Source organism: Haliaeetus leucocephalus, unplaced genomic scaffold, assembly GCF_000737465.1.
Source record: "Haliaeetus leucocephalus isolate CR32 unplaced genomic scaffold, Haliaeetus_leucocephalus-4.0 Scaffold808, whole genome shotgun sequence".
Lineage (NCBI taxonomy): Eukaryota > Metazoa > Chordata > Aves > Accipitriformes > Accipitridae > Haliaeetus > Haliaeetus leucocephalus.
Genome location: NW_010973244.1, coordinates 1,986,659 through 2,001,995, shown reverse-complemented (window position 1 = coordinate 2,001,995; position 15,337 = coordinate 1,986,659). Strand labels below are relative to the sequence as shown.

The window sequence follows — 15,337 nt, the reverse complement described above, 5'->3', positions numbered from 1 at the left end:
TCTCATTCAGGAAAGAAGAGTGCACGTTAACCTCATTGGACTTTTCCAATGCCATTTCACAGCGCAGGGCATCTGTACGCTTTTTGGTACAGGCGTGTGTAGTTACAAATGGACTAGACATCTGCACTTGAAACATAAACTCCTGCAGATTACATGTTGTACGTTGTCCAGCACATCTGCTCTTTTCATGCACTCTGTGCCCCATCACAACTTTAAAGAAATGGCAATAAAGTTTCAGAAAGAGAAAAAGAGCAGTCATCTTTTATAGGCAATGCACATGTGTTTGCCACGGTGATGCCGCATAATGGTGAACATGAGTGATTTTATTTGGTTTTCTGATTTTTTTCAGGAGTTTAGAAAAGATTGGGATTATCTTCTTTGTGTTCCAGTATGAACTACTGAGTTTCTGTACGGCTGGCTTTTTCTGTGAGCTACTTACAGAGTAGATACATATTTCATCCCTGTCCTGTGTTCAAATATAAACTCTGGAAGGATTTTGTCTAGTACCTTAATGGAATAATCGCATTTGCTGAGAAATGCAGCCATCTAGTGGCACAGCTAGCAAGCTGTGGTAGAAGGTACAGCACCGGGGAAGTCTCTGAGGCAGCGTTTCTCCAAGAGAGTGCAGGAGGATGAGTCAGGTAGCTCCTGCTGAAATTCCAGCCTTCATAAACCTTTGAAAGGCCAGGTGCAGGGCGCTTTCATTGTTTTCTGAAGCTGTGCAAAAAATTCATACAGTTAAACCTTGAAAAAACAAAGCAATCTTGAGGCTGGCTCTGATTCATCTGCCCGTTTCTGGTCAGAAACACAGTCAGCGAGAATTAAGTCCATATTTAAATGCTCTGCTGAACTGGATGTTAGTGAAGGGAACAGAGCAAGCTACTTTTCTGGAAGAGTGAAAGGTACACAGCCCCAGCCTCTCTCTGGATGCACTCACGCAGATGAAGCCACAGCAAGACATGTGCATGTGTGTCAACAGGCCTGGGGCAGGTGTCACTCCCAGAGACTTTCAGGCAGAACTGTACTTGCCAATGGCAAAAGCTGGCTTGATGGATGCTTCGTGCTTGGAGTTTTTTGTTACTGCAGTGTGTAGGGTTTTGTTTTGCCTGCCACAACGCGTACGCTAACCCAATACCTTTACTGAAAGAAAATATGGGTAGTGGGGAGTGACTTAAAAGTTTTGGTGGAAACTACAGTTCTGTTGATTTTTCAGGTTGCAGGACATGTTTTTAAAGGCCTGATTTTGCAAACCTTATTTGTGTTGAGTGGCACTTAAGTAAGGCTTCCCTGATCCGAGAAAGCATTACTCAATGTGAATCATGCAAGTGGTGCCATGCATGAGATTGTCTGGGATGCATTTAACAGCCTGTATCCCTGAGGCCTGATCCAAAGCCCGTTGATGTCAGTAGAAACAAATTCATGGGCCTTAGTGGACTTCCAATGGGATCTGTAATTTGAACCCCATGATTGCTTTGGAGCGCAGACAATCTTCTTACTCTTTCAGTACCGCGGGATCCTGGTTCACACCTGAGCCTCTGGTGCTGTTCCAATGCAAAGTTACGGTAAGGCTGATGACGATGTTACATTTCTGTAAAGCTGTAATCTCTCTTCTACCCAAACAGCATATAAACAATGACCACATACACGGTGAAAAGAAAGAGTTTGTGTGCCGATGGCTGGACTGTTCCCGGGAGCAGAAACCATTCAAAGCCCAGTATATGCTGGTGGTCCACATGAGGAGACATACAGGGGAAAAGCCACACAAATGCACTGTGAGTAAAGGGGGCTGAGCTCCAGGCTTGGACAGGGTTGCTGGGGCTGTGCAGAGAACAGAGCAGTGCAGATGCTGCATTCCCTGATCTCTTGTCTGTCAGACATTTGTTGGAGAAGAGAATACCATGTCTGCTTCCTGATCGAGCTCACCCAGATGACAAGAGCTTTAGGAAGGGGGATTCACTGGATAATTTGGCCCACTTCATCAAGTTTAAAGTGCAAAGAAGCCCCAAAAGACATTATTAAACAGGGCTGAGTTTGCTTAATTATTTAAAAGCACTTCGTTTTACAGAGCTGGGTATTATTGCTGGCCACCAGCCTCCTAATGACTTTGCAATGGATTTCTGTCTTAGACGATGTACACAAATACTGTGCTCTCCTGTAAGAGAAGATTTAGATAATGCTGGAAGCATTTTAACTTGAACTGTGATGGGGTTTGCCTGGGTAAAATTAAAATCCAACAAATCAAAACAAAGTTACATTGGGCAAGGTTATGAAGGCTTGGAAAGTTTCTAAACTTTTATAGGTCAGCTTTTACTGTTTCCTGCAAGTCCAAAGATTAAAATTAATCCAGACTTACTTGTCTGCAGTTTGAAGGTTGTACAAAGGCCTATTCCAGACTAGAAAACTTGAAAACGCACTTGAGATCTCACACTGGAGAGAAACCATATGTGTGTGAACATGAAGGCTGCAACAAAGCTTTCTCCAACGCGTCCGACAGGGCCAAGCACCAAAACAGGACTCATTCCAATGAGGTAAGTAAGCACAGCTTCAAAAGAATAATAAAATTTGGCGCTGAACAGACTTACAATGTGGTCATAGCAATTTATTACAGAGGACAGGCACAAAAACCCTCAGCAACCTGAAAGGAATGTAAGTTCTAAATGGCTTTTACCAGCACAATCATTCCATGTCATACACACCTAGAGAGGCTGCGGGTCATTTTATTAAGTGTAAGAGAGGTTTGAAGGAGGGGTCTAATGGAAACACATGGTTTCCCTGAAAAGCTGGGATGGTTTTTCCCTGCCTCTTCTTGCCTTGTCCCTATTTTATTGCCCTATTTCAGGTTACACAGGGAGTGACATCGTCTCAGTCTCATATCTTGGAGCCCAGTCTCTCCTCCTTGACCTGTCCCTATACTCCTTCACCTCTAGCCTAAACCTGGAAGTACTGGAAGGGCAGGACATAACCAGCATGGTGACTGTGTGGTGTGGAAACCATAGCAGCTCTATCCATTTCCACAAGGCTTGTATCCTTCTCTAGCTGTCTGTCGCAGGCATTCACTAGGGCTGGCAGAATCTCCTGGGAGCATCCATCTTCTTCCAGTCCCCTGGTCCCTGCAGCATCTCTTGAGTCACAAGGGAAGCAGAGAGCGTTGCACGTCTCTGAGTTTGCCCTGTGCCTGCAGTGTGTGCTCTCAGCAGCCCAACTAACAACTGCACTGAAGCCCAGCAGCAATTTTGTGAATTGTCACCAAGGTAGAAGGAAGTTCACCAAGTCTCACCAATAGCTGACTGAGCTTTTTTTTCATTCAGTGTCTGAACCAATCTGTTTATTGCCTAGTTGATGAGTAAGATCCTCTCAAACTTAAAGACATGACCCATACTGCCTTTTTTAAGATCAGGATTTCATGTCTAACAGTAAGTCACCAAGAAAAATTTTCTGCTGCGCATCATTTCTGGTAGGTACAGCCGCAAGGGCAAATGAAAAATTTCCTTCACCATTATTTCACAAAGACACAGGCTAATATTCTTAGGCAGTGTATACTGATGGACTGCCATGAATCCTGTGGAGACCGCAGACCTGATTCAGCACTTCCTCGCAGTGCCATTTTGGTTGTAAGTAGGTAACCTACAGACAGATTTAAAAGCAGCTGATATATCTTGATGCAAGTGTGCCTTACACATGTAGAAGAGAGCTAGCTGACTCATACTTCCATGGCATCTTGAGAAAACCTGCCTCAGTAGCTCAGCATCAACTTTAAATTGCTCATGATTGACATTTTTGCTCATATTCAAGTCAATGGGAGTGTTTTCCTGCTGACATCAGTGGAAGCAGGCTCAGGCCTTAGACATTCATGAAAAAACTACATTTGTCAAAGGCTCCACAGTGCCACGTGTAAGCAGACAGAGAACCCTTTTGAGGAACTCCGCATGAGGGTCCTTTTTTTTTTTTTCTTGAGGGCTAGTATAAATAAGACTTTAAAATAGTAGTTTCTTGGTAACAATTCAGTAATAAAAGTGAGTGAATGATACTTTGTTTCCTGAGGCAATTGAAGAAGGGCTCAACTCTTCTTTCTAATCTTCTCATAATACAAGAACAAAGTCTTTATTAAATTATAAGACAGTAAATTTACTTTATTCTACATTGCTTAGTGAACTAGAGAAATTCACAGACAAAGGAAGCAAGCTTTAAAAAAAACTGAGTGATTAGTTATGCTAGCAGCACTAATAGTAGTAGCGCCTATATTGCTGCATCGTGAAAATGCTTATGGTACTGTATCCTGTGCTTTGACATTATACTGGTGATCTGAAGGAGCCAGGAAAAAAATGCTTCCTCAGATAATTCTGCCTGAACAAATGTCCCAACGTGTTTTGAAGGGGGTTGTTTGCCTCTGAATGTCAAGGAGTAGGAACTGGGCATATTAGAAACAGGGTATCAAACTGCTGAGGGCAATGGACAGGATAGAAAATTAGGCCAGTCTTCATAAATTGCCATGGCTCTGTTGATTCTTCTGCTATGATAAATCAGAGCTGTGCCAGTTCATATCATGAGAGGCTCTGCCCTCTGTAAACTATGCAGCATTAATGGGTACCTTCACAACTAAGGGGAATTAATAGGTTTGACTAGGTGCAGTCACAACTTGATAGGACAAGGGGTGATGGCTTTAAACTGAAAGAAGGTACATTTAGATTAGATGTAAGGAAGAAATTCTTTACTGTGAGGGTGGTGAGGCACTGGAACAGGTTGCCCAGAGAAGTTGTGGATGCCCCATCCCTGTAAGTGTTCAAGGCCAGGTTGGGTGGGGCTTTGAGCAACCTGGTCTAGTGATAGATGTACCTCCACATGGCAGGGAGGTTGGAACTAGGTGATCTTTAAGGTCCCTTCCAACCCAAACCATTCTGTGATTCAGTCACTGTAAAGACCATAAATGAGATAACAGATTCACCGTGAAAGCGTGTAACTGTAACACCAGCTGTGCTCCAAGTTGCTCTTCAGGAGTCCCACTTGGAATTAAATCTAATTCAAGTGTTTTTCCTGTCTTGGCAGAAACCGTATGTTTGCAAGATACCAGGCTGCACAAAGCGCTACACAGACCCCAGTTCTCTCCGGAAACACGTGAAGACCGTGCATGGCCCAGAGGCACATGTCACCAAGAAGCAGCGGGGAGATATCCACCCAAGGCCTCCGCCACCGAGAGACCCAGGCAGCCACTCTCAGACCCGGTCACCAGGCCATCAGACTCAGGGTGCAATTGGTGAGCAGAAGGACCTCAGCAACACTACCTCAAAGCGTGAAGAATGCCTCCAAGTGAAAGCGGTCAAGTCAGAAAAACCAATGGTATGCAACACACTGTGCCGCTCCCTTTGTCCTTTTTCTTCTTGCAACCAGTTAATAATCCCTTTATGAAATGCTCAAGCCCATAAACTCTAGCTCACAAGGTTAGGTTTTGTGAGGTTTTCTTTTTCGTTTACATTGTAAAATGTTTTCAAAGCCTAAGAAATAGCAAATAAAAAGATTACATCTAGTCTGTACAATATGCAGTAAGTGCAGTGTTGGCAACTCTCACAATAATTGTTTCTCTTAAAGCTCCATCTCTTGGAATCAGCATATTATGAGAAAATCACAGTTTTCATTTTTAAAAAGGCATTTTTTTCCACTCTCCTGTTTACAGAAGTTAAGAGAACGTGAATCCTGCAGGCTCAAAACCAGAATGCGAAAAAAACCAAGTCCAAAAGACTAAAATTATGGTATTGATGATGATAATTTTTGGAGAACCTGGGGAAACAATCAGATTTTAGGGGCTTGAGGTTGTCGGGTCATGGATCAAACTGAAGCAGGATAAATTGACTTTCTAAAACAGCAGGAGGAGATCTTTTGATAACATTTGATCTCTATCGTGATGTGACCTCTTATGTTAATCTGATACTTAATTTAACTTGACCAAGTTAACCTAATTCCAATTTAACTAAATTGAGCTGAACTAAGAGTCTCTGCAGGTCTTTTCACTGGTTTGCCTTAATGTATTTCATTAAACCAGTATAGCCTTGAACATTGAAAGGACCTTATTCCATTTTTTGACATGCTATCTTAAATAAAGAAGTTCTTCTTTCATTTGCCTGTATTTCGTGTGCCATCCATCCTCTCCACAAGGCTTAAAACTAGCGAAGGCAGTCACTCCATCCTCTTCCAAATCTGGGTCTACAATTCAACTGGACCCAACCCTTGGGAACTACAAATATGAGCCCTCCAAATTCTGCTTGTACTGTTAATCATGCTCCCATTCAAAGTGATTACTCACTGAAATACAAGTTAACTGCTATATTGTGCCTAAGGCTTATACCCAAACTGTGGAGTATTAATCCTAAATTCAGAAACTTCCAAGGCCCCAGGGTTAACTCCCACTGAAGTCTAAAGGAGATCCTCTGCCATCTTTGGTGATAGCTACCATAGATTACGAAGGAAAAAAACCCATTCCTCTCTTGCTTAGCTAAGTAAATCTGTAGCATTATTGAGGCATGTTGAGTGTAGATGGTTTTAACATAAATAAAATTTGCAGGAGAGGGGTATTAATGCTGATTGCTTACATAGTATTAAGTATTTCTCACTGAAAAATATCTTCTAAAAACAATTCTGTATTTCCTGCTTTTCATTGCTTGTATGAATTAAGATATATTTTCTATTTTTTAACTAATCCAATGTCTTTTCTGTCTAATGCTCTTAAATGTCTTGTTCTAACTTCCTAAGGACAGTGGGTAATAAGGTGAGGGCATTTTAACTTCTCTGCTGTTTTTCTTATTGCAACATTATTTATGTCTTTATTTTAGCCTTCTGCCTGTTGTCCAATCATTCCTTTATTTAGTAATGTGCAATCCATCAAACTCATTCCCAAATGTAATGTGCTGTGAGCATTTTGCAACACTTGACATGTGAAAATCTTATATTGGTGAAATGTCTTCAGAAATGTCTTCACACCTTCCCCTCTAGATGAGACATCCATTTTTTTCTGTATTGCACATCTAGAAATGTATGTTCCCCATAACACAGTTCTTATTTCTGTAACCTGCCTCACTGTGATTTTGACACGTGGCTACAAGAACAGGCTTCTGACCATTATTACTCTTCTTCATATGGCATGGAGCTATTGTCCAGAAGCACAAACTCTCTTCTGTATAATCACTGTTATTTCTATTCTTGTCACCAAATGTGCCGTGGCCAGGATTTGCAAATGAACTTGCTCAGTGTAGCCTCATAAATTCTAAATATCATCATTCAAGTTAGAAATAATAAAGTAGTTATTGCATCTTAATAGACTCCTCAGGGACATATGAAGCTACAGTAGTGCCGTGAATCTGTGTCTTCATTCACTGATGTTAAAAGTGAGAGCCATCACTGCTACCTCAGAAATCTAGCTAGCATTTGTCGGTGAAATGTACATAAAAATCACAGGCTGGCAGAAGAAAATTAACAAAAACACAGCAGAAACCCCAAAAGTGAATTACTTACATGAAACTGTTCTTGGGAGCAAAATGATACTGCATGCCCCGCTGATTTGTGATCACACTGATACAACCTACAGTGGGATACTACATCCAGAGACTTCTGTCTGTCTTGCTGTCTGTTTTGTCTGTCAGTCTGTCTGAGTGTTTCAGTTTGTCAGAGAAATTTTCCCATTCTTTTACAAGAACTTGTTGAGTATAAAAAATAAATCAAGCCCGTATTTCCCCACAGCAAGAATTCTGCTAGAGCAGCAGGGAACACTGTCTGTTAAGAAAGAAGAAGCTATTGTGGCGGGTTTATATCCCTGTAGATTAGCAGCAGCCTGTACTGTGTGCTTAAATTCTTAAATTTAAAATCTTAAATTCTAATGAAACAAAGGATTTGATTGAGTAGATAATCGCCTTCTTGATTCAGGGCAGGGGTGGTATAAGTTAGGTATAAGAGGAAGTATAATTTAGACCCTAGTGCTGCTAGGGTCACAGGACGCTGATAGTATGATCTAGTATTTTTTTTCACTGACGCTCTGTCCCTGTTTCATTACATGCCAACATTTCAGGCCAACCACTGCTCGTAACAATGAGCCTTAAGCTTGGAAAACACGTACGTTCTTTAGCCACAAGTCTAATTAAAAAAACCCAAATTCCAGTGTTGTTGGAGTCTTGTTTGTTTGTTTGCTTGCTGCAAGCCTAGCAGTGTAAATTAGACCTCGTAACATGGCTGAATTCTGATTTGGTTTATTGAGCTGCAGCTTCAATTGGGAACAGCACATATCCAAGTTAAAGTATCCATACATACATGCTCACGAATGACATGAAGTGGTAGAAGCAATTATGGGAATAACTGAAATAAATGTCCTGTGTAGATATAATGTATACTATCAGCAAGATATTAAAGTGGACTTTAATCTCGAGTTTTGCAATGGCATTCACTGCAGTTAAAATCAGTATCTAGAAAGCCTCCTAATGAATGATCACCGTAATCATTTAATGCTAAACTTTTCTTTACATTTGGTTTTCTTTGGCTCAATTTAGACCCACATTTGATGCAAGTGCTCTTGTTAACATTGTTTGCTTAATCCTCATGTTCTTTTGTTACTTACTTCACTCCAACAGACATCTCAGCCAAGCCCTGGTGGTCAGTCTACATGCAGCAGCGAACAGTCCCCCATCAGCAACTATTCCAACAATGGGATCGAGCTTACTCTGACCGGTGGTGGTAGTGTAGGAGACCTCAGTGTCATCGACGAAACCCCAATCATGGATTCTACCATTTCCACAGCCACCACAGCACTTGGCTTACAGGCCAGGAGGAATATGACAGGGACCAAATGGATGGAGCAAGTGAAATTAGAAAGGTTGAAACAAGTTAATGGAATGCTTCCAAGACTGAACCCCGTTCCACCTTCCAAAGCCCCGACCTTGCCGCCTCTCATAGGAAATGGTGAGATACACATAACAGGAGCAGTAACACTTTTTGTCCTTAAATTCTTGCTTGCCAGCTCAATCTTGCAACCCTTGCAAAAGAGTAGTGCAGCTTATGAAACTCGGGAGCTGTGACAATGGTTCATAAATTGATCACTTTCTGTTTGTCCCCTCATCACAAGTCCTACTACCCACCCTGAGAGAAGTCTGATAGTCCCATGTTTTACAGAACAGGGGCCAGAAAGGGAGCCATGCATCATGTTTTAAATATTCCCTACAGTTAAAGGTTTGGACCTGAGATCATCATAATCCTGTCTTGTTTTGAGGCAAGGCAGATGAAATAAATACCTGCCAGTTTATCGTATGGAAGTGTTTCAGATGAGGCCTTAGCAAGGCACCCTTTGCATAGATGTGTTGGGCTGCCCTTTAAATAAACCGTTTCCACACATATGGATAATCATATGTACAGATACTACTGCTACAAAGGGCAGATATCCATGACTGGGAGCAAGGCGAGATTGAACTCTGAATAGTTGTTTTCATACAAGGAGCTGCTCATTGCCAAAATGTATGTCCCTGTTGCCTCTACATTGCCTACAACGTGCCTGTAGGTTTTTGCACTCCACCCAGCAGTGACAGCTCAGGTTTCGTGAAACCCGTTCAATCAAAAGAAACTACATAAAATTAAGAAATGTATTCTGTTTGCTTAAAAACAAACCAAAACAAGGAAACCAGCAAAGATGTTTTGCAGTTGTTAGGAGTTAGTTCAAGAATATTTCAAGATGTCTTAGAAATGACCTTGAATAGCCTCCAATTTGTATATTTTGCCATTCCATGTAAATGCCTGTTCAATTATATTTTGCCTATAAAAAGCTCCCTTATGAATGTGTCTTTCTGGCACATCAGTCAGCATAGCTGCACTGCAGGCTGGAGCACTACACCAGCTGATGACAGTTTGTGGCTATGGCCTATAAATTTTGTGTTGGGATTCACACTGAAATGTTACTCTTGAGTCTCTGAATTAGCTTTTAACCTAAGGACACAGTTTTTATCCCTACTTCTTTCTTGAAAGAGCACTGCTATGAGTTGCTGTGATGATGCAGGCTCTTCCTCCACTCCCCTTACTACTTTACTGGGTGTTTTCTGCACCAGTTTCTGGGTGGTGCCCCTTTGTTTAACTGTGAATTTTACCTCTAGGTACCCAGTCGAACAGCAGCTGCAGTGTAGGAGGATCCATAACTATTCTGCCGAACAGGAATGAACTTTCAAGTACGGACATCACTGTGTTGAACATGCTGAACAGGAGGGACAGCAATACTAGCACAATCAGTTCAGCCTACTTGAGCAGCCGCAGGTCCTCTGGAATCTCACCTTGCTTCTCCAGCCGGAGGTCCAGCGATGCCTCCCAGGCGGAGGGAAGACCGCAGAACGTGAGTGTTGCAGACTCCTATGACCCCATCTCAACAGATGCCTCCCGGCGCTCCAGTGAAGCGAGCCAGTGTGATGACCTGCCAAGTCTTCTCAGCCTCACCCCGGCCCAGCAATACAGGCTGAAAGCTAAATATGCAGCAGCTACTGGTGGACCCCCACCAACTCCACTGCCTAACATGGAGAGGATGAGCCTCAAAACAAGGATGGCACTCTTGGGTGACTGCAGGGAGTCTGGAGTATCTCCACTGCCTCCAGTGAATGCCCCTCGAAGATGTAGTGACGGTGGGGCAAATGGTTACAGCAGGAGGCATTTTCTGTCTCATGATGCTCTAGGAAATGGGACGAGGAGAGCCAGTGATCCAGTAAGAATGGCCTCCGACAACCTCTCTGTCCCTAGAGTCCAGCGTTTCAACAGTCTTAACAGCTTTAACCCTCCTGCTTTGCCTCCATCCATGGAAAAGCGCAACCTTGTTCTTCAGAACTATACCCGTTCTGAGGGTGGCGTCTTCCGCGGCTTCAGCTCCCCCTGTCCTCCAAGCATCAGTGAGAACGTCGCCCTGGAGGCTGCTTCGATGGAAGCGGGTGGCAGTCTGAATGATGAGGATTTCCTGCCAGATGACGTGGTTCAGTATCTGAATTCCCAGAACCAGGGCATGTACGACCACTTGTTGAACAATGTCCTAGACAGCAACAAAATGCATCACAGCTCAGTGTTAGGAAACAACAACCCCAGCAACTTTGACCAAGCCCCTCCACCGAGCAGTCAGCAGGCAGGTTCCGAGGCAAACAAGAGCGACTTGCCCATTCAGTGGAATGAAGTAAGCTCAGGAAGTTCTGACTTATCTCCTTCGAAACTGAAATGCGGTCAGCGCTCAGCGGTGCAGCAGTCGCGGGCCTTTGGACTGTATAACAATATGATGGTTCAGCAGCAGAACCTGGAGAGAAGCAATGTGGCCCAGCAAAATGGCTATCAGAACCTGGTGGAGAACGATGGTTCCTACAGTTTACAGCAAAACACGGTTCTTGGCAGCGGAGCCGGTAATTCTTTCAGTGTGCAGCCCAATAAGCCTTACAGTGAAAGCATCGGCAGGCAAGCAATGATGTCTGGGGCAATGGACAATTCCTGTGGCATGGCAGTTCAAGGGCAGAAGCTAAGAAGCAGCAACGTGCCAGTGAGTGGGAACCAACAAAATTTCGGCCATCCCATGGCATCCAGTGATCAAGCCACCAGTATGGCAAATGGGATGCAGAACAGGAATATCATTGAACAGGAATATTTGCAAAACCAACCAGTCGGAGATGGCATTCATTACCAGGGAGTCAATCAATCCGGTCAAATGATGCTAGGGCAGGTTAGTCCTACCTCACAAAGCAGCCTGTATCAAGGGCCGCAGAGTTGTCCACTGGTGTCTCACACCATTGGTAGCCAGCCTTCAGGTTTGTTGGTGGCCAAAAGTTACCAGCCGTGCTCTAATTACAGTGGCAACAGACGGCAAAACATGTTGAGAAACAACCTGGCACAACAGCAAGGACATATAAGTGATGGCAACCAGACATACAGGGTAAACACCATTAAGATGGAGATGCAAGGTCAATCACAGCAGTTCTGCTCTAACGTGCAGAATTACTCTGGTCAGTTATATGACCAAACCACAGGCTTTAGCCACCAAGCTATGAAAACAGGTTCTTTCTTTGGTTCAGAAGCTAACTGCCTGCTGCAGGGGACTGCTACTGCAAACGCATCTGAGCTTCTTTCCCCGGGGGCTAACCAAGTGTCGAGCACAGTTGACAGCATTGACAGCAACAGCCTAGAGGGTGTGCAGATTGATTTCGATGCTATCATAGATGATGGGGACCATGTCAGCTTAATTTCAGGAGCCCTGAGCCCGAGTATCGTTCAGAATCTCTCCCGCAATTCCTCACGCCTCACCACTCCCCGAGCGTCTCTTACATTCCCAGCTATGCCCGTAAGCACAACCAACATGGCTATTGGGGACATGAGCTCTTTGTTGACCTCACTTGCAGAAGAAAGCAAGTTTCTTGCTGTTATGCAATAGACTTAAAAAAAAAAAAAAAACAAACAAAACCCAGAAAACCCTTAGGAGATAACAGATGAAAAAAAAGACTCATATTTTTTAGTTGTGTATGTATTTTAGCAATCTCATCTCACCTAAATGGGATGTGTTTCAAGTATATTCCTTTTATGGAATAAGGACTCTGAAAACCCTAAAGTGTTCTAGGGAGAAACTGTCTTCCATTTCAGTTTTGAATCAGTATTGCCACACCCATTCCCCTTCTCTCTCTCTTTTCTCTCTCCCCCTTTTTGAACGTCTGTATGCTTCCTTTTTCTTTTTTTTTTTAATTGTAAACCAATGTAAACGTGTGAAGTGCATGTTTTTGTTTTGTTTTGGGTTGTTTTTTTTAAAGAAAGGTCTGATGAAATGACTTTGCAATTTTCTGTTACTCAAAAGAATCTAGACCTTGTAAAACTGTTGCAACTTTTCCCCTTAAACATATAGGCACAAAATAACCAGGCACAATGTGAAGTGAGCATACAGTGTTTAAATCCTTTCTGGATGCATGGGACACATCGCACTGAGGTGGACAACCAGTTTAGAAATGCACTGCCATGGTACCCTAGGCTGTAGTTTCAGAGTCATGGAGCACAAGAAATTAGGAGGTTCAGGCAAATAAAAAATGTAAAACCATCAGCCCTTTGATGCCTAGCAAATGTTTAACACATTTGTAAACACACACACTGATAGCTGTCACTGCCTTGCATAATGATACTGAGATTGTGTCATGTTTAATCCATTTCAGAGGAAGGGAAGAACCAGAAATCTATTCTTAGTCCAACTCTCATCTTTTGCAGTATTTGGTATTCTGTTTTCCAGCCTTCTTTTTTAAATGACTGGATAGTAAAATTATGGGTATGTTTGGTGATTTGGGTAGTCTATAAGGCCTTCATTGCATACCGCATTTGTGGAGAGACTGTCGGGGTCTTATGGAGTATTTAATACAGTGAAATAACAAAATTGCAGTATTCCATACTGGGGACTTGGGGTTTTTTTAAATGCAAACTGTTGAGATGTAATTTGCTGAGCCACTGGTTCTTATTCAAGGTAACAATTCCTTTGCCAGGAGAACTGTCTTGTACATCCCTTCTGGCACATAGAGCTTCGGGGATGGATTGTATGTTTTCAAATACGTTAATACCCATTGACATAACACACAGTTACGGCTTCAAGAGCATCATGGTCGTGGCATGTAAAACAAGTAGAAAACAAGTGGCCCAGTTCTCAGACTAGCCAAATAAATCAAAGTGATTGCAAACAATCTGAGAATCCTAAATGTTTTTCCACTTTATCCAGGCTTTACAAAATTAAGACATTTAAACTGCCATTAAAAATAGCAAAGAAACAAGCGGAACAGCAAGTATGTCTGGTAAACTAATTAAAACTGAAAAAGACCAGCCCAACCTCTCTCTCTTGGTGACACCAACATGCATTTCTTTTCTTTTCAAAGCAAACCAGTGGGTCAATGCCCAAGCTTAGTTACACCAGCAAAAATTGGAACTAGCACACTGTGGTCGTGAAGCTATTTGCTGGTAGAGGTGAATGGCATTTGCTCCATAAGTGCTAGCTCTTCTAGCATGTTTTTTGCTGTGCTGGGCTCCATGTCTGCACCCCTGAATACACAGTGCTCCTGGGTAAACAGGTTGGGATGGAGAACAGTTACAAGCCCAAGGTTTAAGTTCACCCACTCCTAGAAGCTGCATGCAAGTCCAGCCCTTCCAGACTTCTCAGTTAAATCCTGTTAGTAAAATGCTGCTACAGGATGTAAATGGTGCAGGCACTTACAGTCATGGATTTGATGTCTGTAAGGAGCTGGTGCTAGAGTAGACATACAATGAAAAGGGAGTGTGGTCAATTTTGAAATAAAGATAAACTTTAGCCCAGTCAAAATTAGGATTAGCACCAGAAGGTGATTTCTGCAGGCTAGAAGACCATAGCACTCATTTTTTTGACTGTAAAAAAAAGGTGAAATACCAGCTGATTCAGGGCATGGTATTTGAGGAATGTATAGGAATACAACCTCAGTGAAGCTGTTGGGTAACACTGATCCATTATCAGCTGTTAGAATCAGAGGAAGAAGCTGTAAATCAGTAGGAAAACATCACAGGAATCCGGTGCTGAGGCCATATTTGGGCTTATCATAGCACGTACCAAGTGATTTGCACTGTGAGCTGGAATGTTGGAAGTGGAGACAAATGTAAATATCCTATAGTTTTTATCATCATCCAGCTGTTGTCTTTCTCCGCATCTTTAGTAAGCATTTCTTCCTTCCTCTGTCTCATGCACGCATATTCCCCTGTCCTGCTCTTTGCCCTTTGCTGGTTCCCCTCCTGACCTCCCTGCCCATGACCAGCTATCACAGCCCTCCTGCAGTGGTCCCTGGGCTGCACGGGGAATCGGGCACAGCTCACCACGGCAAGTGGTTGGTTTGCTGTTGCAGCGTGGCAAAGCTGCTCCCTGTTGTGCTCCCATCGCCCGGCGGCAGCCCTGTAGAGACCCGCTGCCTGTAGGCAGCCCTTGCCCCTGCCCTGCTGCAGGGGTGAGGAGGGATGCGTCCGGCCAGGCAGGTCACCGGCGGCGGAGGGATGCGTGGGTGGCCTCGCCGTACATTGCAGCGCTACGATACGGCTCACACCACTGCGGAGAAACGGCAGCGTATGCATGAGGAAAGGCTGTGCTGGACGTGTTTCAGCTGGTTCTCTCGGTAACCAATCGCTGGCTGTTTATTAAGCCATCAATTACATGTTTATAAACAATTTCAACAGGGAAACTTATGACCAGCTTGGGAGTAGGTGGCTTGGAAGAGAAGTCTTTTATTGTTATAGAGCCAATACATTTAAAAAAAAAATATAAAAAGAACCAAACTATTTTTTTAAACTCAATTTTCCAGTTCGTAATTGTATTTGCTGGTCCAAT

The 15,337-nt window shown here is 43.1% G+C and overlaps 1 protein-coding gene across 3 annotated transcripts in view; it reads left to right on the top strand.

Annotated features, from left to right (window-relative positions):
• GLI3 (GLI family zinc finger 3) overlaps positions 1–12,405 on the top strand; it is a 195,169-nt gene extending 182,764 nt beyond the window's left edge. For 2 of the 3 annotated variants that reach the window (XM_010581790.1, XM_010581789.1), the window contains exons 10-14: positions 1,623–1,772; positions 2,364–2,528; positions 5,044–5,334; positions 8,607–8,934; positions 10,113–12,403. In XM_010581790.1, coding sequence (XP_010580092.1) covers positions 1,623–1,772; positions 2,364–2,528; positions 5,044–5,334; positions 8,607–8,934; positions 10,113–12,403 — 3,225 coding nt within the window. Of the gene's footprint in view, positions 1–1,622; positions 1,773–2,363; positions 2,529–5,043; positions 5,335–8,606; positions 8,935–10,112 lie in introns of all 3 variants that reach the window. The other variant, XM_010581788.1, reaches the window with a different exon arrangement.
• Positions 12,406–15,337: the final 2,932 nt, after the last annotated feature.